The sequence below is a fragment of the Triplophysa dalaica genome, chromosome 13 (genome assembly GCF_015846415.1).
Source record: "Triplophysa dalaica isolate WHDGS20190420 chromosome 13, ASM1584641v1, whole genome shotgun sequence".
Classification (NCBI taxonomy): domain Eukaryota; kingdom Metazoa; phylum Chordata; class Actinopteri; order Cypriniformes; family Nemacheilidae; genus Triplophysa; species Triplophysa dalaica.
Genome location: NC_079554.1, coordinates 12,650,119 through 12,676,414, shown reverse-complemented (window position 1 = coordinate 12,676,414; position 26,296 = coordinate 12,650,119). Strand labels below are relative to the sequence as shown.

The window sequence follows — 26,296 nt, the reverse complement described above, 5'->3', positions numbered from 1 at the left end:
CACTGTAACCTTAATAACTGCATTAACTCATCTACTGCACTGTAACTGCATTAACTCATCTACTGCACTGTAACTTTCATAACTGCATTAACTCATCTACTTCACTGTAACCTTAATAACTGCATTAACTCATCTACTGCACTGTAACTTTAATAACTGCACTAACTCACCTACTGCACTGTAACTCATCTATTGCATTATTGCATCTATCGCATAACAAACTGCATCTACTCATCTATTGCACTATAACTTCAATAACTGCATTAACTCATCTACTGCACTGTGACTGTATATCTGCATCTACTCATGTATTGCACCGTACCTTTAATAACCACATTAACTCATCTACTGCACTGTAACTTTAATAACTGCATTAACTCATCTACTGCACTGTAACTGTATATCTGCATCTACTCATGTATTGCACCGTACCTTTAATAACCACATTAACTCATCTACTGCACTGTAACTTTAATAGCTAATGTCTGTAACTAATGCACACTCAAGTCACTTGCACTATTGTATAGTCTATATTGTTATCTGTTCATAACCTCCTGTACATTAATGTTCACAGTATATAGCCTTCTGTATATATTGTTCATAGTAGTATCTATAGGAACTGTTATGACAAAAATCTCAAATAAATTGAGACTTTTATACTTAAGCATCTTCGAAGTTGCCTACAGTTGTGACCCAGTCTGTGAAAACCCAGCTAAATATTTTTTTGTGATCTATTGTTTTCTAAATAAAACCATCCTACATAATGTAAAGAACATTCTGTAAAAAAATGACCTTGATAACTTTAATATTGACGTAGCAAGATCATGTCAAAGATTGAAATCATAGTGAAATTAATGGTTTAAATCAAACTTTGATGCTTCTAATCTCATATTGAGAATCTCATTTCAGACTGGTTTTAACAGAAAGTTTCAGTTTGCAATTCAGTCCAGCTCTACGGTACCTGTAAGGCCGTCTCTCTCCTCTGTAGATTCTCCATTAGGCTCCTCAAATCATCTTTGGCTGCACTTGCTTTGGCCCCGATGGCTTCAACCCTCTCCGCAGCCACAACGCTGCTAAGCTGCTCCGCGTACGTCAGGACGGCATTTAGTCTGGTCTGGCCCTGCTGCCTGTCACTCATGAATTCCTGCGGTGCAGAAAGAGCAAGACATCAGCCATAGAGACACAAGCAGAGTATCACAGATCAGAGGGCAGTAAGCGCGATAAGTCACGTTCAGACACTGACAGGCACCCAGCGGGAATCTGACCATCTGTGAGTTGCACACGTTCCTTCCTTTTTCCTCTTTCTCTGCTCAAATGGTACGGACGCAATTATGTATGACCCAAAGCATGTCTGCTGCTGTGTTGGTGGTTCAGGGCAGTAAGCCATGCAGAAACATCGTTCCACATTTGAAATGTCTGCGATGATAAATAAAATATGAGCGTCTCCACTACATCCCTATTATTTTTGGCTTTATTTTTCTATTGTCTGAACACCTTTCCTCTATTATCTGTAGGCATCCTATTCACTATAATTTGTGGGGGGAACTGTATATAGAGAAAGGGATTTAAATATGGTAACACGTGTTTATCAGCTGTTGCTGGTAGTTGTAGAGCTAAAATATTTAATAAATGAGCGTGTAAATCCAATGAGGATATATTTTAGATGTCATTTAATAAATGATGCATTGCTTGCATCATAAGTGCTCCCTTTTTTTGTGGTATAAAACTTAATAAATTAAAGCATTCATTTTTGTGTGGACTTCATGTCAGAAACTATATAGAGATATATTTTGTGTTTTTATTTGTAATTGTTATTTATTATTATTTATTTATTAACTTGAATGTTGTTTATCACTATTTATTTACTTAATAATTATTTATTGTTTATTATTGTTTATTTATTTACTTTATTGTGGTTTATTATTATTTATTGAATACATTTATACTATTATTATTTATCTGCATATTTTATTGTTTTAAGTTTATTACCAATACTGGCAATTTTTTCCTGTCACTTCTTGTACGGTACACTGGAATTGATCCCATTCCAACGTACAGAGCTGTCTTTACTCTAAGATCCAGCTACCACATTTATTCAGAAGACGAACACCCCATTTATATTTTTGACTTAGTGTTGTTCACCTCTGCTTTTTTTTCTGTCCATCTAAACTAATACGATTTAATTTGGTCCTGTTCCTGCAGGTCCCCCTGAAGCATGTTCGCATTGTGCAATGATCTGTGGAACTTTCCGCAGCTACACATTGTGTCCAGACCTAACTATGTCTCTTTCATCACAGCTATACATCATTACTGTGCATTTGCGTGTACTCTCACAGGTCTTCTGCTGTGCTAATTGAAGTCATAAATAGCCCAGTCTGGCACATCTTTGGCTGTATGGTGGCCTCATAAACTGGCCCATGGGGCCTGAGAATAGACGTCCACTTTATCAAATACTGCCCACCCTTATGTACATGACAAGAAAACAGACAACCTGCTGTGGCCAAACTTGCTATAATTCAAGAATCTTGTCCTGGTTGGATGAGCCCCCCCCCCCCCCGGACAGGGACATTTCTCCACCTACCTGGATCCTCTGGAGAGCAGCAGAGGCATCCTGGATGCTATGGGGGGAGTCGAAGCATTTGGCAGTGGAGATATTGGCATTGACCAGCCACTGCCGGTAGTCGTGTAGAGAGGAGCGGAAACGTTGTTCTAGGAGTTTCTCCTTATTCTGACATTCCCGCGAGGCTCGCAGGCTTAGACTGGAGAAAATGAGAGAAAGACCCACACATAGACGTATATTATAAAAGGAAAGGCTAAAAAGGGGGATGGGCTTAAATTGTGTGTGTGCGGGGGCTAATAGCGCAAGGTGTGCAGACATCTGTTTCAATGACAGACTCTCTCAGAGGGAGACTTTAGGTATCAAAAAGTGAAAACGCAGCAGATCGGATGCACACAAGAATACACTAGCATGTGTTTACACACCTACACGCACACATGAATGTAGATGAGGCTGGACAGTGGAGTGAAGATAAGCATGTTTTTTCTTGTTTGCCGCTATACTTGAAAAGCATGCTTAACAAGGCACAGCCTGCCGTCATGACAGGTGCTCTCAGCTGAAACATACTGTGAAGTGTTATATATCACAACTCATTCACCTCAATTCACACAAGTTATATGTGTAAATGTATTGATTTGAATAAATAAAACGCATGTCTGGAGCAACAAACCACATTAAATATTTATAGATATCCATTTCAATGTGTCTGTCTACTGTACCAGTGGGATGACACATTTTTGACAAACTTTTGGTTTTTGCATACGAGGCAATTAAAATGTACTCCTTTGTTTATTATTCCTGTGTTCATTTATTAGATTTAATTTGATGTACAATTAGTGTACAAATAGTGAAAGTGTTGTGTTGTTTCAGCACCAGATTCACTTCAGGAATCATGCAAATAATACAGTACAAACAAGTTCAGCCTTTAAATCTGCAAAACATGCAACTTGCAGACACACCTTGCATGCAGTATATTACTTAGACTGTCAAAATACTTCATATCATACAAATGTACGCCAGACACTTGATCAGAGCTTAAACCAACTAAACTCCTTTCCTTACATCACAAGTCAGTTATGACACTGTTCTTCATCATTTAATCAAAATTATTTTAAGTTTCTCTGAATGTACTATTTATAGGTTTGTGTTAAGGTAAACTGATCACTGTGTTTCTGTGAACTACTGACAATATTTCTCATAAATTAAAAACATTATATTGTTTCCACTTGCATTTATTTTCAGAAAATGAAAACTTGAGAAACAGGTCAAAATAACAGAAAAGATGCTGTGAATTTTTTAGACCTCAAATGCCACCAAGAAAACAAGTTCATATTGACTTTTAAACTATATAACAGCAATATTTGTACATGTATTTAGGAAAAGTTCAGGAATTATGTATTATGTGATAACCTCTATTTATCACAGTTTTCCTGTGTCTTGTCATGCTGTCAGTCTTTCACATTGCTGTTGGATGACTTTATGTTTAGTTAAAATTCAACAGATACTGACTACTATACATCTAGATTAAATGAAAATGATCTCTTAATGTCATGTCTATATGACTTACTGCAGCTATTAATGCTAAAAAAGTTCACAAACATACAATTACTATCTGCTCTCTACTTGTTGCAAAAGAGCAAAACTATATCAGGCAAATCCTGCTGACTTTTATGAATAAAGAACATCTATAATAGCCTAATTTACATAGAAATGGGCATGTAAGTGCTGAAAATAATGACCATTTTAAATTCACATGACTCAAAGTGCCTGATTGAACTGGACTAGAGATGGTCTGTGTTATTTACAACTTTAAAAATCTATAAGGTCAATAAAAGCTTACAACATTCAAAGCTTTCCAAATCAAAACAAAGTACTGGATGCACATGGGTGCTCTGTAACATGTTTTAGTTGTCTGCACAAAGTAAACAAACCTCCAGCCAATGGAATGTTAAACCAAAACAGGCCGTGACCGTTTGACTTTACACCCTCTATCTTCATGCATATGCCTTACACGTCTTTAGCACTCACCTGTTGTGTAGCTTGATCAGAGCGCTGACCCTATCCGACTGAGGACCCAGATCACCGGAGAACCCACACAGCTCATTCAGCTGCGCTTTTAGCTTCTCTTCCATAACTTCGGCTGCCTGAAGCCCCTCCAAAACACCCTGACGGCAAACACAAAAACACACACAGCAGGAGAGAGAGTGTCAGTACGAGGCCATGCTTGACGTCCAAAATCTCATTTATCGGCTTTATGCTCCCTCTAGCAAAGTTCTGCACACACACACATACAGCACAAACACTTGTGAGCATTGACACACAGCTCTATTCAACTCAATAAGAGGGGCTTCTTACAAAAGCATTTCTGTTCTTCAGCAAGAGCAGGAAGCCTTCCCGCTTCTTCCAACATGCTTGAAATGAAACAGAGCCAAATTCATGTCAGAGTTTCCACCCTACTTCACAAAAAGAGGGAAATGCTTCCCTGATTTCCCTCTACAGAACGCTTCCTCTTCTAGTCTCTCTCCTCCTCTTCCTTCTTCCACTCCTCCTCTCTTCCACTTCAAATGCTGCACTCTTTCACCCTTTTCTCTGGCTGTAATACACTCCCCGCCTTTGACATGTTCTCTAGCTTGTGATCTCACTTTCTCTCTTTCCCTCCCTCCTTTTTTCACGTTCACCCCTCCTTCCTCCCCTCCTCTCTCTCCCGCTCCCGATGGGAGTCAGCTGTCAGATGTCGAGGAGGCTGTGCCGCACAAACGAGCGTGTAACACAAACAAGTCCGGACAGCGGAAACGCGGGATTAGAGAAAGTGAAAGAGCCACTATTAGATACACAATAGCGAAAATTACCCCTATTAAAAATAAATACAGCTATAAAAACAGGCACTTCTTTTTTAATTATCTTAACAGCAAGAGGCATCGTGATTTATTTAAAGAGAAACAGTAAGTTAGACGGACATGTATAGAAAGAAGGAGAAAAAACGAAAAACTAGAAAATAAGCGCGTGCTGCGATATAACGGATATCAACAAACGCTAATAATGAGTGAGCCTATATATATTATATATATATATATATATATATATATATATATATAATATAATATATATATATGTGTGTGTGTAAGCCGTCGACTCTAACACTAACAGCATGTAGCTCTTTGACTGTTTACATAATCTATACATAAACTATAATTAAACACCTTTCACTTTATACCCCCCTCCCTCCCGTGTTCTTCATCTCCACTCAATTACCTTGGCTACCGTCCATCCCTCCACCGCAGCAGCGCCGCTGTTCCTCCGCTCCGCGCCGCTCAGTCCCTCGCTCCACTCTTTCAACTGCGCCTCAAGCTTCTCCATTTCTCCCTCCAACTGCGCTGTCAGCCGCGTCTGCTCCCTCTCGGCCCCCGTCGCCGCGGCCACGGCCGTCTCCAGGGTGTCGCGGGCTCGTAGCGATGCTCCCTCCCACTGGTGCAGGGCTCGAGCCAGAGCCGCCACCTCTCCATCCATCAGCTCGCAGCCCGCCGCCGCCGTGTGCCTTCCGGCTCTCTCCGCGCTCAGCCGCACGCGCCGTAGCCGCTCGCGTCCCTCGCACGCGCCGCGCTCCAGCAGCTCCTGAAGGAGGGAGGGAGCGAGAAGGAGAGGGAGGGTAAAGTTGCTACGGAAACTGCGGCATATCGGTTGCTGCCTGTTATTCAAGTGCTGTCGCCGCGGCTCGTGATTCTCACGGCGGTCTAGAGCTCGTTAAAAACTCCGCTCTCAGTTTTCTCGCTCTGCAGAGAATGAGCGCTACTCCCCTCCTCTTCCCTCCGCTACCTCCTCTTCTTTACATTCTAGCTTCAGTGTCACTTTCTCACATTCAAATGAGAAATGCATTCATTAATCCATACATTTCATACAGTTCATTCTGGAATATTTATATTGTCTTAAATTCGAGTTAAAATCATGATGACCATGAATTGATGAATTCAAATGGAAAGGTTTTTAAAAGTATGTATAGCCTACTTATTTAAAATGTATAAGTGTATGTTTATAAATGACCGGTCAATTCAATTTGAATAAATGAAATACTAGTATAAAATTGTCCATTATCATTTTGGACTGATGTATAAATCCCTATACATTTTCTGAGATTTAAGCATGCCCCCAAGAGATGTTGTTCCTGTTGTTATCATGACCCTTAAAATCCAGCAGACATTAAATAAATACAATTATTTGGAAAACCTTAACTGATCTATAAAATTATTGCAGTTCTTATTGCACAAAAAGTTCTATAGATTAACAGCACTATAGATGTGCTAAACATACTTAAATATAGGCCTACATTTACGCTTTTATCCAAAGCAACACATTGCATTTTAGGATAGGCCTATGTTTCTAAGAAGGATATATGCAATCCCTGGGTTTAACCCATGACCTTGGCGTTGCTAGCACCATGCTCTAATCAATGAGCTACAGGAAAGCTCAGTACTAAAAGAAGCAAAAAGAAGCTGATCGTATGATCCCTGAAAACACACACACATACTGAAAAGGATAGCTGTAGTTGAATAGCTTATCTGAAGTGCTCCTTTAGATTTCGTTCCCCTGTTTTCTGTCTAACCCTCTTTCATTCCCTCTGACTGGCACTTATTATCCCAGTATAAAGGTGTAAAAAGCAGGGAATTCGCCCCCCGGTTCTCCCCCTTTTCTAACGCCTCTTATTGGTTTCTCACTGCTTCTGGTATCTTCTTTCTCACTCTCATTTTCCCTCTCATTGAACATACACTTCATTCTCTGACAACGTGTTGTGAGATGAGCAGAAGGTGTAACAGGCAAATCAGCACCAAACTACGGCAGTTCCATTGAAACAGTACGATGTAATGTTTCTGTTCATCTGTGACATGATCCGATACAAACCTCTGGCTTTGGAATCAAATGGACGTTTTCTTTCATTCGCATTTGATCACACAGGCATTCAGTGTATGAAGAAATATGCACAAAAAAATACATTTTTCAAAAGAAAATAGTAAATGATCTAGTTGGCACTAGTTATTTTAAATGTTCTGTGAATTTCTTTATTTGTAAATGTGCTGTGCTGAGTGGCTGCTATTGTAGTGCAATTTCCCTCGTGGGGTTAATAAAAGTACATATCCCTCTATCTGTCTGTTTATACACCCACACACGCACGCACGCGCACACACAGCTACACTTTCATATGTGCAGGTGAAATGCAATTATGCATATGATTGTCTCACATAATTTCACATGCAATCTCACAACGTCTGTGGTTAAAATAATAGATTTGTTTTCATTTATTTCCGACCATCCACAATAAAAAAATTATTTAATGCTGTTTGTCTTAGTGAAACACATACTGTAAAAAACATCAAAAATAAAAAGCTGCTCTCAATCATTTTTTTACAGATGTTGTCAAAAAACCCCAAAACATGTTTTTCCACAAAAAATTAAGATAATTCTTTTAATTAAAGTAAATAATTGAAAAATGTATTCAAACTAATTTCAATAAAAACAGACTAAAAATGCGTCTATAAATAAAATATCATTTACTTACCCGGACTTCAGTCAACTTCAGACTTAAGGTGGGAGAGTGACCAGATGGGTCAGAGCACCGCTGAAGCTCCTCCCCTACAACCATAAGCCAATCAGTGAGCTCCCTGATTGTTTCCATGTACTTCTTATGATCGAGAACAACATCCTCTGACAGCCTGACTCTCTCCTAAACGGGACAAATAATCAAACTCATTCAAATACTTACATGGAATTGTCAAGTCGAATTTTACACCTCAACCATCCAATAAACGTTTAGAACATTTCACCTCAGCTGCAGCTTTGACATCTTCAAACTGGGCCCTGAGTACAATCATCTCTTCCTCCTTAAAGACAGGGTCTCCGGTGCGTTTGTAGAGTTCAGTCGCACTCTCCTCCAGATAGCACAGAGCTCCCTGGTGGTCCTCAACATCAGATGACAGCAGGCCCAGTCTCTCCAGTTGCTTTCGTTTCTCGCGCAGCCCGAGCTGAGGCTCCAGGGGTCCTTTGACCTCCTGGCCAACTTCTTCCAGCCATCTATGCAACTGTGTACGAGACTCCACGAATAAATCCCACTGATTGACTGTCCACTCCAATCGACTAAAACGGGACAGAATGATACAGGGTAGAAAAAGGATAATTTTATCATGCTTTTAAAAAGATTCAAAGCAAAGAAATTGCATGATATGAAATTAATAAAAATCATTTGGGCTTCACCAATTAAATAAGTACATTTGTGACACTGATCATTTTAACTCCTTTGTATGGAACATCAAATTTCCGATGCACACAAAATGCTTTCTATAACATTTTTAGGTCATGCTAGGATAACATGGATTATCAGGAGGTGTGAACTTAAATCCATGCCCATCTGAGATATCATTCAAAGCACAACAATGAACGTATCATCTATTTAATTCTAAAACTCATGTGGCTTTTCAACTCAACACATTTTTTGGGCTGATGACATAATTTGAGCATAAACTGTGGAAAAAATCATATTCAATTCTAAATATATTCACAATGACCTCAATATCATCTAGAACACCCTTTTTAAATTGTGCAACATAAACCCCACTATCAAACCATGACCAAATTATTCATCAGATAATTGGAAAAACAGCTCCATCATTACACCCTTGGTGTTAATTGAAACTGATAGAGCCAGATAATAACTTGGTTACCATAGTGATGATGTTGTGATGATGTTAAATTGAATAAAAGCCCAGGTGGCTGCCACCTGCAGTCAAGCACACTTGCCAATTCGAAAACAGACCACTATATTTTTCCTTTTATCTCTCTTCACGCGAACTACCTTAATGGCCCAGGTAATTATATCACTATTGATCTTCCCATCGACGTGGTTTGTTCCCATTAAATTTCAGAGATAAATTGACCCAAACCTCTGCATTGATGGTCATGCAGTGAGCCATGTTTTTAAAAGAGGGTCAATGAGTTCAATGAGCTGAGATCACCTGTGGCAGCTCATGGCTCCCAGCAGCAGTGCTGCCCAAGCATCTTCAGCTTCCTGGAGCTTAGAGCAGATCAGTCCTCGTTCCACCTCTCCGCTGCTCTTGATGATCAGCTCGGCCTTCCCCGCAGCCATGTTGAGCTTCACCTCGCCCTCGCCCTTCATAAGCAGGATATCCTAGATAAGAGGAAAACAAATTACAGCTACTGCATATAGACTTACTGACTAACAATTCTAAAAATATGACATCCCCTTTAAACAGGGAAATCTGGGGAAATGTCAGCATCTGTTACATAAATAATAATAAATGTAACGTAAATGCGTGGAATCATGTTCATTTGAAGAAACTTTGCTCTGTTAGACTTTAAGGAGAGATTTTACATCTAATATATTTGGTTGCGTAAAATTTTTGAAAAAATAATATTCACAAATTATATTATAGTGTCATCATAGAATCTTCTAGCACATCTACACTAAATATTGTCCTTCATATACTTCCAGATGGACACACCTGTGCTCGCTCAAGTTTATCTTCCACCTCTTTTTTATTCCCTTCTGTGTTCTCCAGTTTCTCCAAACTCCCCTCAACATCCCGCAACCATGTCTCCACTGCTTTTAACGCCTCCTCGAATGCCTGGTAGTCCTGTAGGCAGCGGATTCGACTCCTGGCCCCCTGTAGCAACGTCTCATGGTTGGAGAGCAACTCGGCTGCTACATTATCATGTGATCTAGATCCTCCCTCTGTCAGGGTGAGAGACGACTGACATAGACGTTCAAGAGACGGCCTACGATAGATCCAGATGAAACACGCAGGCAACTGTATTGAATACTGAACGTTCTTCCGTACACAAGTGGGCTTATAAAAATGCGCAGATGGACCATATGTACCTCCTCATCAGGAGCTCTCTGTGGATTTCCTCCACTCTTCTCAGCTCTTCAGAGCAGTCAGGGGCTTCTGGCTCACTCTCACCCCACAGAGGAGCATCTGTCTTCAGCCTCTCCTCCAGCTGTTGCAGCCAGTGATTCAGATCCACCACACGTGTCTCATACCTTAATAAAAGAGACACCGTTTTCAGATTTAACTTTTTATTCACAGAACATGTTTTTTTATTGTATGTTAATTTGATTAAATAAACAGTTTATTGAAAGGGTAGTGTAACTTCGTCGCATTTAAGTTTAGCCTAGTTACGGTTCTACTACTTTAACTTGCTAATGTAATTTACTTGTTTTTTTGCTTTTTTTCTATTATCACTATTATTTGTCTCGTGTAAAGATGTTAATTTTATGCCACAAAAGCATGCATCTGCAGTAATGTTTTTATTTTAAGGCATGTGCTGTAGACAGGCTTTTCCCTTTACCTCCCTGTTTCTTACCCGTTCAATAGCTTTGCACTTTCTTCCAAGGACCGCAAGCGCTGTTTGCATTCCACAACAAATGTGTCCAAGGCACGTTGACAAGAATCCAGTTGCTCTTGTACACCTTCAGTCCCGCCTTTAGTCAAATGCAACAGGAGTCTCTCTCCTTCCTCACACACCCTGGCCAAGCGCTCCTCGCCCTCCATGGCTTCATCTAGGGCAATCTAAAGGACGAGGGGTTGATAATCACATTTCAAGGCACAGGATGATGAAGCGTTGTTATTAAATTGAGAATAAAACCCTATTAGATGGAGTCACAGTTTTACAACAGTTCCGTGCTACCTTGAGCTTCTGTTGTTTGAAAGAAATGGAAAGAGCATCGCCTGTTTGCTCAAAACAGTCCTCTATCCCTGGCTTCAGCTCAGACAGCCAGCAGTGGAAGGATTGCGTTTTCTCTGTTAAAGGAATGGAGAAACGGAGAGAGAGTGTGACAACCCATAAGAAGACATATATGTGAGCTGTTGCTGCGTGCGGCCAGATGGACTGTGTAGGTGCGTACGGATGCTAACAGCTCTCTGTTGTCTTAGTAACCAGCCTCAAAGAATTCCACAGGGAGCTGTCATAATGTCAGTGGGAGAGGCAGCATCTCTGAGGCACAGGTGTGTGGCAGGGAGTGCCATGTGGAATCACTTCCAACAAACATAAATAATGGAATATTTATGATCAACTATTCATGAGACAATTTAATGGTAAGTGGCTTTAAAATCACAGCTATAGTTTACGCACAATTGGAACATATAAAATTGATTTAGCAATTTTAGTATTTTGCTTATATAGAAAAAAATAAATCAATTATTTAGATATACACATACATTCAAACACACTGTATATTTCTACGCCTCTCACCGGTAAATCTCTGCAACAGAGTGTCCCGAAGGGAGCCAAGAATCTTCCTGCGGTGTTGTGTAACTTCCTCATTTCTCTTTACCAAGCGGGACACACCTTCACCCAACAGGGTCAGGTGTTGAGTTGGGTAAGCCCTGCACAAGGCCCTAAGAGATTCACCTGCTACATCCAGACTCACCTCCAGCTGCTTCTGGGACCTCTCAACCTCCTAAAACAGAGTCAGGGATATACATAATGCTATTATCAAATAATGGGCTGCAAGTGCTGTACAACCCTGCTAAACAGCACCCGTAGTGTGATAGTTCACCCAAAACTGACAATTCTGTCATCATTTGCTTACCCTCTTGTTATTTCATCCTGACATTCTTTCTTCTGCAGAAAACAAAAGACGATATTTTAAAGAATGTCGGTAAACGAACAAGGGCGGTATACATTCACTTCTATTATATGGACGCAAAACCAATGCAAGTCAATTGGTACTGCTGTTAGCATTCTTTAAAAATCTTTTTTTGTGTCTTGCGGAAGAAAGAAAGTCAAACAAATTTAAAATGAATAGTGGGTGAGTAAATAATGACAGAATTTTCATTTTTGAGTGAACTATCCCTTTAAATGTGTTTTGGATATTAGTCTCCATCAGTGGATGCTGGTGTTTCTATCAGGCGTTTTTCATTCATTTTTCCAGTAGGACCTCCTCGGTCATCTAGCTTCCTAATAAAAACTGATTTCACAGTAAACAGTTGGTCATCTGAAAATATTTATTCAGTTCACTGACCCTAATCTTATCCAAAATCTCAGGGTCAGAGGACGTTGAAAACTCTGACAGCGTGTTCTCGGAGGTCTTCAGCTGTTCTGATATCTGGGTGATGAGATCCTGGAGCTGCTGTGTCTGAGAGCTGAAATCTTTATGCATGCCTCTGGTCTGTTCATACACGTCCGTCGCATGGCAAATCTGCTTTTTCAGGTCCGCCACCAGCACCTATAAAACCCCATAAAGTCATCACCAAGAGTGGCAGCTTGTAGGGTATTACACAGATGTGATTTTAAACACAGATGGTGTTTACCTGTAGCTCAGCGTGTATGTGCTGGGCACTCATCAGTTCCTGTAGTTCTGTTATCTTCTCCTCCAAGATCTTTAATTCATCCTCCTTAATATCCAACTCCAGCTTCATACACATAAACACATTTTGCTATAGTCTCAATTCATTTTCTTTCCAAAGTTAAAACCTAAAGTAATGCAAATAATGCATTTTTGCAGTGTTTGGAACGGATCTCACCTTAAAGTCAGTGAGGTGCTCCTCCATGTTGTGCGTGGAGAGGAGTCTGGCAGTTCTTTCACTGAGTTCGCTCACGGAGACGGCACTCCAACACTCAATGTCATTGGCCATTTTATTAATGTCATTCCACAGCTCAAAAGAGCGAGTCAACAGACCGGTGTCTGAATCCATCTTCTCAGAGATCTGCACAAGCACAGATGTTTTTCATTCAGTTTTTGTTATAACTGCATCATCTACAGTGTATATTGAAATGGTAATGCTTTTTATTCGCCCATGCATTTCTTGGGATTCGAACCCAAGACCATGGCGTCTCTAGCACAATGGACTACAAGTTACAGGAATGCCATTTATTTACAATAGCAAATTAAATACAGTCAACATACATTAAGCCACTGATCTACAATGTTATCCATCTCTCTGGTGATATTTTCACTTAGCAGGTTTTCCACTGGAACCTTCTTTGACAGACTAGTGAAGCGTTTGCCTGTACCAATGAGCTGATTCAGGTCCTCCTTAGTGGCCGCCAACTCTGGCCTCACTGCTTCCAGCTGAGCAAACAGAGATAACAACATTACATGATCAGATTCTAAATCTGCTGTTTAGCAGCAAGAGCATACGCCACCATTTAGACTCAATGAGGCGCTAACCCGTAACAGAGCTCTGCGGATGTCATCGGGGTTGTGTGGGTCTGACTGGGCCACGGTGATGGCAAGAGCTCTCTCTATGACAGAGCTGATCTTGGTTCTTGAAGTCTGGTATTCCCTTAAGACATCCAGCAGCACTGCAGACAGATCATGGCTGTATGGGACAAACACAAGAAGTCAGGTTCTGTGTCATAACGAAGAAAAGCAATCCGGTTTCTTTGAAATGAAGTGGGGTTCAAAAGCCAAAATTTACTCAAAAATCTTTTATTAAAAATTCTGATTTAAAACTTAAAATCACAAAAATGTTAACTGGGTCAAAAAATTCAATAGCATCAACAGAACTAAACAAGAACACACTTGCGGTATTGGTTATATTTCAAAATGCTCTCCTCTCTTTCTTCGGTTTCTTTAATCCAACCCATAATCCATTTAGAGATTCACCCACATATCCATCAAACAATCCGCACACAATAAACCGCATTTAAACTGCATTTTAACATGGCAACAGTCGCAACCTGTCAAATTTTCCATCAATCAACCCACTGGCCCAGTCCTGCTTCCCCTACCCATTAGTCATCTATATCAAGCTCAATTTTATAAACCATTCATCTACCCAATCACAGAGCTTTTCAATGAGAAACTTAGTGTATTAAGACCTGCATTCTAATATACTCACGCCTCCACAATAACCCCCCTGATTCTCTTCCAGGTGGACTGGACCATGGCTACATCTCGTTGGGCTTCCAATGCCAGCTCAGAGTCTCTGTGGATCAGTTGTTCTCCTCTTTCCCACAACCACAGTTGACTGTGCTGTAGGGCCTGTAGCTCCTCCTCCAACTGCTTGAGCATCCATAACCTGTCAAACATATAGAATGACAGAACACTGCGGGATGAATTAAAGGTATATTATCACTACAATAAAATAAAAAAAATACTAATTTTACTTAACCATTCACACCAAGAATACATTTTTGGAAAATGAAATATGTAATGATTAAATCATATAATAATTAATTATTAGCAGAATTGCTTTCTATATATATTGCATTGTACTTGGTATTTTTATTGGTATGTTTTTGTTGTTGATGCTTTTGTACTACATCTTAAGATGTATATACATTATAATAAAACTATATATCCTAGTGTACCAATGCAGCGTTTTAACAAAACATAAAGTTCACACTAAAGAATAGTACCAGAATTTCAAAAAATATCCAAGTTTACACACCTGATTCTTAATACTGAATGATTTTACCTAAACAATCAATGACAGTTTTTATGTTTAGTCGTAGTTGTTTAAGGGTTACTTGTTTGTCATGAGTCATCAGACTGTTCACTTATCTTCAAAACAATCACCCAGATCCTCCACAATTTTAGCTTTTTCAGCATTTCTGGATATTTGACTCATGTCCAGCAGTAACTGTATGATGTTGAGATTCCTCTTTTTACATTGAGGACAATCAAGAGACCCTTACACATCTATTACAATAGATAGAAACATTCGGTGCTGCCAATAAAGTCAACACCATTCATTTAAAGTAAGGTGGGTGTAAACCTCTGAAAATGGTTTTGGTGTAAAATAATGATATATAATTTCCTGAAAAATATTTATGTATTTTTAAATCCTCTGAAGGACATCAGTGAATGAAAAAATAAGATGTTTTATTGAAACAATAACAATATACATCAAAACCATTTTGAGAGGTTTTACACCCACCTGACTTTAAATGAATGGACTAACATCATACAGTATTAAGAATCCGGGGTGAGTAAACGTTGCCCTGGGCTATTTTTTGAAATTCTGTTATTATTCTTTAGTGTGAACTTTATGTTAATTTTCTGAAATAACTTGCTCAAGGCAAGACTAAATTAACAAAAGAACATAATTTAAAAAAATCCTCTTATTCTTCCAAATGTTTCAGGTTTTTCCAGATACTGAAAGGGGTATGTAAACTTTTGAGCACAACTGTATCGGCCAGTAATCGGTATTGATTGATAAAAGCAATTTTGCACATTATTGGCTATTGGCTATCATTGAATTAATAACATCAGAAAGTTATGAAATATTAATAACATTTTCCGAATCTGTATCAGCAGATATCACTCTGAATAATCGGTGATCGGTATCGGTAGAAAAATGTAGTATCGGTGCATCTCTAGTCAAAATTTTAAGAAATTTAAAAGATATTCAAACCTTTTTTTTGAAAATAACAAATTTTAATATCAAACTTCGGGTAAATATAATTTGTCTAAATGTATAAATTATTTGTATATGTATTATTTCAATTGAATTTTTTTTTTTGCACTTCAAAGATATATTGAAATGAATACTCAATAAATATTGATAATAATAAACATCTTTCTAACTGACTTGATGGCTCAAATTGTTTTCCATACAGAACATACATAGCATTCATCAGTCTCATTCATGAATTAAACTATTCAAATCACTTACTTCCCCACCAAATTGTATTAGATTAGTTACTTGCTTACTGAAGCAAATAAACTGTTCAAATGAAGAAAAAAACAATTTGGTGTAAACAGTCCCTAAAAACTCTCAAGGAAGAGCAAAGAATCACTGCTGGTGTACCTCTGTTGAAAAGCCTGTGTGCTGGCTTCTGCAGGCCATGGTATATTAACTCTCTCCTCCAACTTTGCCAGACTCTCAAGTAGCAGCTCCTTCCGTCCTCGAAAGGAGCTCCACAAGGTCGCCAGTGACTCTGCGTCGCTCTGCTTTGTCCCAATGCTCCTCTGTAGGACCTGCAGATTTGATGCAATATAATCCACCAGTTCTCTGCAGGATGTCCTTTCCCCCTCGACCCCCTGCAGATGTAAGTGTGCCTTGTTCAGGTTAATATCCAAACTGATGGCCTGCACCTCTAGAGATGCTAACTCCTTAGCCAGTTCCCCCAGTTCCTGATTCACATCATTGATTTTAGAACCTTCCCAGGTTTCTTTTCCTTCAACTGCTTTGTGAAACGTCTGAAGAGAGATGTTGGATTTACTATAGGTCTCATAGAAGGCTTTGAATTTGAGTAGAGCTTCATCTCGATGGTCTACTAAACTCTGAGCTTCATTGAAGAGTTGATAGCAGAAATCCTTCTTGGTCTGGAGGTGCTGCAGGTCTCTTGGGGCTAAAGATGGGTTGATGGCATCTATATGAGTCTGTAAAGCCTCTATAGATTTTTCTTGGGCTTTGAGAGAGGCCATGTCCTCCTTTAGACAACACATAATATATAGACAAAATTGAGTTTAATTGTGTATATTTATGACAGGATTATAACTGCACTACACTAACAATGTACCTTGATTTTGGAGTCCAGATCGATGATGCTGACTGTGCAGGTGCTTTGAATGTGTCTGAGGAAGTTCTCACACCACTGAGTCAAAGCAAGCAGAGAATGACTAAACTGCTCCAACTGAGCGAGGTGAGACAGGAGCTCATGAATCCTAAGGGAACATCACCAAGTGCATTTTAAAACTCCAAAAAACGTTAAAACAGATTTGAGAGGAACATATTCAAGGACTCATCCCTTCTTCGTCCTTAAGTTTTAAGTCTGTTTTCCGAGAAGAGAAAGACTTTTATACGTACAGGAAAAATTGACTGGGAAACTTGTCAAAAATGAACACACATCACACATTATTCAAAGCTGTATTCAGTCAGAATGACTACAAAATATTACAGCAGAAAAGGATCAACAAATATCAATAACAGATCAAATTGTAGTCAATGTTTTGTTTAGGCTATGGTTTTTCTTTACATTGTTTCTGTATATTGAATTAAACTCTCTGATATGGTGTACTTTGCCTTTTTGACAAGTAATTGTGTCCAGTGTTTTGTCCATTTGGTACCATACACCTCATATTTTATCTAACTTGAGAAGATATTAATAGCAAAATCTGTAAAAACACTGTAAGCCCCCTGGACATCTCTTTTGGCCACTACTGTGTATCTGTTATTTAACGTTATTCAACATTCTGAAAAACAATATGGAAACCACTAGCAAATAAATATTTCAAAGCTAAAAACATGGACTAAAAGCCACAATCATTTTTAGTTAAAACCTGAAGGTAGTTTATACCTGACTGGTATGTTGGTACTGAGAGAACACCACCTCTCCTCCAGGTTACAGTGGAGATCTCCGATTTCTGTGGCTCGGTCTTCTAAACATGAGGAGTACAGAGACTCTGCCCGGGTCTCCAGACTTTCCAGCAAAGACTCCTGAAAGGGAACTTCTGACTGCATGTCCTGGTAGATCATAATAAAGACACATCACCTTATATGGCTTCAGTTTATGAGGTTTCATCACCCAAACAAATAATCCAGTCATTGAATGAATTAACTAATATCTTTTTTGATTCACACTCACCTGCAGTGTCTGAAGTTGGCTGTTGAGGTTTGCTATATCTGCGCTCAAGTACGGACAATCTGAACTGCATAGAGTTTCACATCTGTTCAACCAGGACTGCAGAAGCAACAGATCTCTCTCATACCTGAAATCAGACGGCCAAAACATTGTTGTTTTTGTTCTGCTCTTGTTTGTAATTTAGGTAATAGAGCGACACACCATGTAACAAATAAACAAGTAAACACATGCCTCTGCCACAGAGTCAACAGGTTTTCTAGTTTTGATTGTTTTTCAGTGGCCTGCTGGGTATGTAATTTGTGAGCTTGCTGAAGCTCAGCCACAGCTTTCTCCAGCTGGCCTTCATCAGACATCAGTCTCCTCCAGCCCAGATTCAGAGACATCAACCTGGGTCCCAGCTGCTGCAGACGCTGCATTACGTCCTGGGAATCAAAGACACTTAACCATAAAAATCTATAGCCTTTAGTTTACATCACAGACAGATAGTGATTTGCTATCTGCAATAGTAGTCAGAGGCAGGTTATTCTCATTTAAAGAGCATTTTATTTACACAAAATAAAACCTAAGTGCACGATGAGTCATCAATATTTGAAAAATTGTATGCTACTTATACATATGCACTCAAGATCTAAGATGTGTACGGCTTTGTTTTATGGTTTAGAATGGGTAGTTACACTTTACATGAAGATTTTAGGTAAAGTAAATACTTCAATTTTAATTTTAAACTATTTTAATCACTTTTTGCTGCCACTGGTCTGTATGGTGCTGTATTATAACAAATAAATTGACTAGTCTACAGTACAAAACTTGTTAACAGTAGATAAATACAAATTGGAAGTTAACATAAGCCATCAATAAACAATACTTTATACATTTCAACATATACTAATATATATAAAAAAATCAAACTGTATCTGTTAAGTTAGGGATAATGTACAGGCAGCCGGGTGTTATCGCGGAAATAAGCATATAAGCCCCGACTGTGATATCAGGACCCGACGCGGAGAGTCTTCTATTACACTGAAGGGGCTTATTTTGAGATAGCAGCTGGCTGCTTGTACATCATCCCACTTATTACACAGCTACTTGCCACATGACAAAAAAATAGACATGAAATGTGAATTTGAAATATTTTATTTTTACCGAATGCAGTCCTTCCGTGAGGAAAAGCGGTTTACTTTCGGTTTTAAGGTCAGAAACGACGTTCAAATGTCACGAACAGGCAATTTGGTTTAGTCATTTGTAAATATAATGTCATGTATGTTATAAAAAGAAATATTTATATTTAATTTGTCAAAAAAACCTGTCAAAATTATTTGCTGCATCCAGGTGACCATGTGTTATTAGTTTTGAGAGATTGTTATCTGGGAATAACGAACTTGCAAATGTCGTGACTGGCCAATCAGAATCAAGCATTCCAATGAGCCGTGTATTAACATTAGTTAACGCCCAATGAGCTAATATAAACAAACAATGAACAACTGTGTTTGTATAGACTATTATTAATCAAGATAAATCCTGTAAAAATATATAACTAGCCCTTTTCATACAGCAATTCTGGTAAATTACTGATAAAGTAGTTCTGGTAAATTTATGGTAAATACACAATTGTGCTGCTCAGACAAGCAATGGCATTCTTTCAATTTACCCATAACACAATATTCACACAGCTGTATCAGAAAACCAGTAATATGTATTTCTGCGTTTACTGGTAAATTGGAAGAACTGATTTAACGGAAACATTCTGTTCACACACAATTTGTAAACTGCAATTTTCTAGCAATTTACCAGTAATGACTGTTAATTCATATTAGCTAATACTTTTACTAATGTTGAAAAATACAAACTTATTGTTGTGTTACTTATTCTTTTTAAATTTACAAATATTCAATGGTAATAAAAGCTGTATATGTATTATCACACCGCAGCATATGCTCTCCTCCCAAAAGTTATAATGCCAACTACCCATATAAAGGTTCCTGGCATGGTGATACTAACCATATGTTCATGAAGAGTTTTATATGTTCTTGATGCTGATGTACAGGAAGTTATCGGCACATTCAGTTTTTCTTGTAGTCCTGTCATCAAACCTTCAACCTTAAATGCAGGAAAACACGAAAGAAACAAATGTACAAATAAACTTCCTTAAATATTAAAATTACAAAACTTTTTCAGAAATCAGAACACATGTTTGTACAGTGCTGGTACCTCATTGAGATCTTGGGTAAATTGCTTTGTATTTCTCAAGCTGGATTGTAGCTCCGCCTCTCGTTGCTCAACGCTGTTCTTAAACTCTTCCTGGTATCTCCCAATCTGCTTGAAGCGAGCTTTAATTCGACCAGCTTCATTTGACATGATGAAAAGCATTAAAGTCTGAAACTCTGTCTTCAGTCGGCTAAAGACTTCCACCTTCTCCTCTAAGCTCTTCCTCAACATCTAAGAGGGAACAAAAACCCTTTATCCAGGCTTCAATGCTTTTAAATATAAACAATCTATTTTCTTCTGATCCCGAAAGTTTTGTCTGTTTACCTCCACAGCGTGAATCTGCTCATCCAGTTTAGCAAAGGTTCTGCTCAAATCTTCAAGATCCCTCTTACTATCACAGATCCAAGAGAAGAAAGCCTCAGACTCACAGCTGAAACTTTGCCACCACTTGTGCATCAGCTCCAAATCTAAGGTGCTATTAGAAAAGAGAGATGAACAATATTAAGTATAATGGATCAGCCAACAGCAAATGGTGAATCTATTCAAATATGGCACAGACCTGTACATGCACAGTCAGTACAATCTTACATTTTCTTGAGGCTGGCCTGTATCTCTTGAACTCTTTCTTGTGTGGAATAGGCTTGGTCCTGCAGTAAGGACTGATTCTGAGGTCCAAGCATTATGTCCAGCGAAGACTTTTCCAGTGACTCGGCCCGTGCAGCAAACGTTTTACCCTGCTCATGAAGATCCTAAACAAACACACACATACAAAATATAATACTGAGACTAACGTTCATCCCATGTATTTTTTTTATTATATATTTTTGCTCTTACTTTCACATTGCTAAGTTCAGTAGCGAGGCTCTCCAGGCTCCTAAATATACGCTCCCTCTCCAGGACAACACTGACATCGAACACAAACTTCCAGATGGCCTTTCTTTCCTGTTCAAAGTCCTGCCATGCACTTACAGTCACCTTTTAAGCAATAGGGAAACAATTTTAATATAATATATGATACAAACTAAGTTTAGATATTATACTTTGAACATTAATATTGCAGTTCATCTAGAAAAAATATATAATTTACTTGTTGTTTCATATACGACTTTATTTCATCCGTTGAACACAAAAGGAGATTCTAGGCAGAATTTACATAAGACACAGCCTCAGTCCCCATTCACTTTAACTGTATGGTTGTCCCGAGGAAATAAAAATGTCAAACAGATTTGCATAAAGATTTAAAATTTTGATTTAAAACTTTGGTCAGGCCCTCGTTTATCTACAAATATTGTTCCTGTGGCTCAGTGGGTGGAGCATTGCTTAAGTCGGTTCAATTTCCAGGGAACACAAATACTAATAAAAAGTATAGCATTAAAACGTAAGTAGCTTTAAATAATAATATGCCAAATGTATAAAAATGTAAATGTTAAATGTGAATTTGTGCTTAAGGCTGATTTCCACTGTATATTATTTTTTGCAGATATTATAAGAAATAAACATTATTCTAAAGATAAATCTGATAAATATGTAAGTATATTTGTTTGATTCAGAGCCATTGGGAGAGTGAGTCGCGACAACGGAAATTAAGCGTGTCATTTGATTCATGGAGCCTTCAGATAGTTCCAGAAAGTTATGTTTTCTCTTTAAATGCTTCATTTCTTAAAAAAAATATTCATTAAATGACTATAGCTTTAAACAGGTTAAAAGTTTGTCACAATCGTTCTGTTTAGCTATTGAGAGCCTCCATGAACCGCCATTGCTGTGAAAAATACTGTTCCATTATACTCAACGGGGTTGTCGCAACTCTCCCTCAACGGCTCTGGTTTGATTAAAAGGATTACCTCCAGGTGTTTCTCCTGAACATCCATCTCATTTGCATATTGGGATTTCAGATTTTGCTGTAAGTAAATAGAGTAGAGTCTAATAAATGATTTTCACATCTTGGAATGATGATTGACAAACAATCATTTATTCGCAGCATTCAGATGCACAGATTCATCACTTTTATTAAATTACATGTCAGCAAAATAAATCTCGCAGTCCCCACCTGGTGAATGAGGAGCATCTGTTTGGCCTCTGTGACGTTTTCTGCCATCAGTATCTTTCGGTGCTGCTGTGTGTGGATCCCCTCCTCTTCATAAAGCACCTCCTCTTCAGTCTTTGTGCTCTTTTGAGTTGGCACAGCAACAGTACCATCCTGAGAAACATAAAACATAAAATGCAACTCTCCCACTACACCACACTCAAAACAAGGTCTTGGTGAAGATATGAGATCGTCCTTCACCTCAGACTGACAGTGTAGCCGTGTTGAAAACTCTAGTGCGAGTTTCTCGAGAGCAGCTCTGTGTGTGTGAACTTCACTCTCAGAACTTATCTCTTCCAGCACAGCGAGACGAGCTCTGAGCCAGCCCAGAATCTCACCCTGAGCCTCCGTCGCCTGCCGCTCCGTCTGCAGACAGATAGGGAAGATGGGGTTACGTCAAACTGGAGAGGTGGTCTGCGCATTATGACGAGCACGAATGCATTAGGGATGAGCTCACCTGGACAGTGGAGATTTCAGCATCAACCTGCAATCCCTGCTGGGAGAGAAGCCATTCGGACAGCTCACTGAACCTGCAGTCACAATAAGAACATTTTATTCACATTTAGTTGTATAAAGCTTTTTATTATATATGAAACAAACTAAGATAATAAGATTTTTAGACAAAATGAAATAAACAAAATCTTAACAGCTTATAGACCAACAAAACAGTTTATAGACCCCCTCGTAAGGTGTAAAGAAGCACTTCTGGTTTCATTATTATATTTTTTATCTTACATTATTAATTGAATATTTAAGAAATTTGTTAACCTTTTAATGGCTTCTAGATGTTCTGTTGGTTGTATTTTGTAAAACACTGAAACAGAAAGTTCTTCTGGACCAGGATTGTTCAAGTCTTCCATAGATGTCTATACCACCCTAAGCTGGTTTGCTGCCGCTCTGCTTGTTATGAAATTCTAATATTATGGTTTCAAAGGGGGCTTCAGCACTTGTCAGATGGTCAAATTCAGAAATCTGGCTGTCAACCAATCAAAATACCCGTTTGTGTCTTACCTGATGTGCCACTCTCTCCATTTATCTGGATGTTTTTGGAGTCTCAGGTGTGTTCTCTCTACCAAACTCCTGACCTCTGCGAGATGATGTCTGGTCTCTTCAAGTGTTTGATAACCTGCGTCATTTTCAGGAAGATCCTGACAGAGCTTCTCCATTGTCTTAAGTTTTTCCTCACATTCAGATAGAGGGTTTTTCTCTATGAAAAATGTCTAAAGGGCACATAAAAATACACAATGATATCATTCACATTTTATTGCAGTCTTTGTGCTTCAACTCTCAGGTTTAAAGGAATCGCTGATAGACCAGCATGTTTTAACTTTGCATGCCCGTCCCCATCATGGGAGACTGGTATGCTGAGACTTTTTAAAAGGGATAGTTCACCCAAAATTGGCCAGTCTTGTTTCATTTCCTCACCCTCATGTCATTTCAAACCTACATGACTTTCTTTCTTCTGCAGAACACAAAACAAGATATTTCGAAAAACGTTGGTCACCTAACAACATTGGCCTCCATTGACTTCCATTGTATGGACACAAATCCACTAAGACATTAAATAAAACATCTTTTTTTTGTGTGTTTTACTGTAAAAAAAAAAGTCATACAGGTTTTAAAGGATATAACTACTAGCTTAACAAGGAAATCTCACTTGGTCATATATCCAGCCTCATCAGCGAGCCCATGCTGGGTGACAGTCATTTTTCATTGGTGAACAAAATCCACCAGCTAGATCAGCACTAGATCTGCATGAACCAGCAGAAAATTCAAGCTGGTCTTTACCCTGTGTTCTTTGATCAGTCTCTCACTTCCAGCGGTGGGCAGGGCTTTGTCTTCTCTTTTAAGCTCTACACTGCACTCCTGTAACGTAGCCATCATCAAACGTCTCTCTATTTCCACCTGGAGTCTGAGCAGGTGGGACGGGGCCTCGGCTTGAATGTCCTGGAAGAAATAAATCAGAGGTACCAATGAATTTTTAACCATTGAAGAAAATAAAATGTTTCAAGATTCTGCTGGGGAACTGAAAGTGACCTTCCATTGCTTGTGCAGTCTTCTAACAGTCTCCCGCAGACTCTTCTGGTCTTCATCAGAGATGATGTCAGTGAGGTCATCGCACGCTTTTAAATAAGCACTCAAAATGTGTTGGTCCAGACGGCCGAAGAACTCCTGAGCAAATAGTGACACACTCAATTGAAGTACGCAATAAGTGATATGTTTAAAGAGGCTGATGAAGACATTATTGACGTACGTTATGTTTGCGGAACAGCTCATCCGGGTCTCCTCTTTCTTTCAGACAGGCCTGGCCCACCCGCAAGGCATTCTCGAGGTCAGCACGAGACTCCTCAAACCTCCGCATGAGGTTGCCACCGGTCTCGGACACCTGCCTCCAATCTGAAGCCTCCTGCATTAGAGCCTGGATTCACAAAATGGTGAGTCAATGTAGTCTATTTCAAAGATCCAATGAGTAGTTTCGAATTAAGTCTGACCTCCGCAGTGGTCTGTATCTCAGTGACTCTGTTCTGCAGAAGAGACACATCGAAATTATGTAGGGATTTTGCACCGCACAGCACCCTCTGTAGGGACAGGAAACTGCGCTCAATAGCACAAACACAGTGTTTACAGTTTTGCTGCTGTGTTTGTAGCTCCTGATAAAATGAATAAAACAGAAATAGACAGACATCAGGCTCAGATACAAAATCTTTTTCCCACGTGGGATTAAAGACATATTAGTTACTTATTTCTCTTTCACCACACTGTTTTCTTCAAAGTGTAATAATGTTTTTGTCCCAGTGGTCTGTCTGACCTGGCACATTTGCTGGTTGTGCTGTTGGGTGATGATATGTCCAGCGAGCTCCGCTGTCTGGTAGAAAGCTGAGATTTGGTTCTCTAGCTCTTCTAAAAGAGGGAACAGACTCTGGCACTGCTTCAGGATTGAAGGAGACTTTTCTTTTAGCTGTGAGAACACAAACATATACACACGTATAGGTATACATAATACCAACAAAACTAATGTAAGAACATGTAGGAACTATGGAAGGTAAGATAAATGATTAACAAGAATATATTGGGTACTACTGTAAATTGCAGATGTCCAATGCACCCTAAAGCAAGATAGAATAATTGAATAAATATTCCTCAAACCTGATGGAGTTGTGTTTCGATCGCTGTTGTAGTAGAGAGAGTTCCACTACCCTGAACAGATTCAATGGCTAGGAGCTGGGCGGATCGAGCCGCCGCCTTATATTGTGCTTCCATTGCGGGTAGCCTGAGTTTGATGTCCTATATTATATGCAAAATGAAAAAAATTATAATATAATTGAACGGCATCAAAAGGTTATTTAAATACAAATACATTGCTATACCTCAACATCCAGCATAAAGGCTTTGACATCCAGCAATGACACTTGAAGTGGTGAGGTCAGTTTGTTCATAGAAGCGTCCAGAAATTCTTGTAAGGCTGAGGTGATATCCTGGTGTGCTGTCACGTTTTGAGTCTCAGGCAGGCGGGCATACTGTGATAAGAGAAAACACTTGTTTTAAGTAAAGTGATTGTTCACAAATATGGAGCACCCTATCGACAAATAATCGGTATCGGTTGATAAAGGCAATGATTCACACTATTAAATGTATAAAAGCAGCAGATGATTAAGGCTGATATATCCTATCCATCAAAAGAGGACAGGAAACTGCAATGAATTCGTGCTCTGTATATAGAAAATATTAAGAAACATCTGCAGTTTGATGTTCAATTTTAGTAGTCATTATATGAAGTAATAAAATTCATGCTCGGTTTCACAGATAAGAACTAAGACTCGTCCCAGACGAAAATGAAAGTTTAAGCTGTCTTAACTGAAATAAATTGCCCTGACATATCTTAAAATATGTAATTGCCATTGTTTTGTCTC

General features: G+C 39.0%; 3 protein-coding genes across 3 annotated transcripts in view; all 3 read right to left on the bottom strand.

Moving 5' to 3' along the window:
* The window catches only part of LOC130434061 (nesprin-1-like), a 77,202-nt gene extending 60,764 nt beyond the window's left edge, over positions 1-16,438 (bottom strand). Inside the window, 19 exon segments of the mRNA XM_056763938.1 lie at positions 962-1,144; positions 2,582-2,759; positions 4,586-4,722; positions 5,810-6,169; positions 8,106-8,270; positions 8,371-8,680; positions 9,556-9,728; positions 10,063-10,336; positions 10,440-10,601; positions 10,925-11,130; positions 11,249-11,361; positions 11,813-12,020; positions 12,585-12,788; positions 12,874-12,975; positions 13,087-13,269; positions 13,470-13,634; positions 13,734-13,884; positions 14,407-14,586; positions 16,321-16,438. Coding sequence (XP_056619916.1) covers positions 962-1,144; positions 2,582-2,759; positions 4,586-4,722; positions 5,810-6,169; positions 8,106-8,270; positions 8,371-8,680; positions 9,556-9,728; positions 10,063-10,336; positions 10,440-10,601; positions 10,925-11,130; positions 11,249-11,361; positions 11,813-12,020; positions 12,585-12,788; positions 12,874-12,975; positions 13,087-13,269; positions 13,470-13,634; positions 13,734-13,884; positions 14,407-14,579 — 3,447 coding nt within the window. The 5' untranslated portion in view covers positions 14,580-14,586; positions 16,321-16,438.
* On the bottom strand, positions 16,278-21,401 carry LOC130433949 (nesprin-1-like). Its single transcript, XM_056763756.1, has 11 exons — positions 21,390-21,401; positions 21,137-21,277; positions 20,891-21,051; positions 20,627-20,777; positions 20,306-20,533; positions 20,096-20,194; positions 18,329-18,519; positions 18,101-18,224; positions 17,813-17,979; positions 17,036-17,180; positions 16,278-16,946 (listed from the first exon to the last, which is right to left on the bottom strand). Exons 1-11 carry the CDS (start codon positions 21,399-21,401, stop codon positions 16,278-16,280), a joined length of 2,088 nt encoding a protein of 695 aa, XP_056619734.1.
* A 631-nt stretch (positions 21,402-22,032) lies between these two features.
* Positions 22,033-26,296, bottom strand: part of LOC130433948 (nesprin-1-like) — a 32,361-nt gene continuing 28,097 nt past the window's right edge. Inside the window, exons 18-29 of the mRNA XM_056763755.1 lie at positions 25,754-25,903; positions 25,533-25,670; positions 25,195-25,344; positions 24,878-25,036; positions 24,640-24,804; positions 24,423-24,557; positions 24,174-24,332; positions 23,397-23,605; positions 22,843-22,915; positions 22,587-22,751; positions 22,350-22,499; positions 22,033-22,200 (exon numbers count right to left, since the gene is read on the bottom strand). Of these exons, the coding sequence (XP_056619733.1) occupies positions 22,033-22,200; positions 22,350-22,499; positions 22,587-22,751; positions 22,843-22,915; positions 23,397-23,605; positions 24,174-24,332; positions 24,423-24,557; positions 24,640-24,804; positions 24,878-25,036; positions 25,195-25,344; positions 25,533-25,670; positions 25,754-25,903 (1,821 nt within the window). The remainder of the gene's footprint in view (positions 22,201-22,349; positions 22,500-22,586; positions 22,752-22,842; positions 22,916-23,396; positions 23,606-24,173; positions 24,333-24,422; positions 24,558-24,639; positions 24,805-24,877; positions 25,037-25,194; positions 25,345-25,532; positions 25,671-25,753; positions 25,904-26,296) is intronic.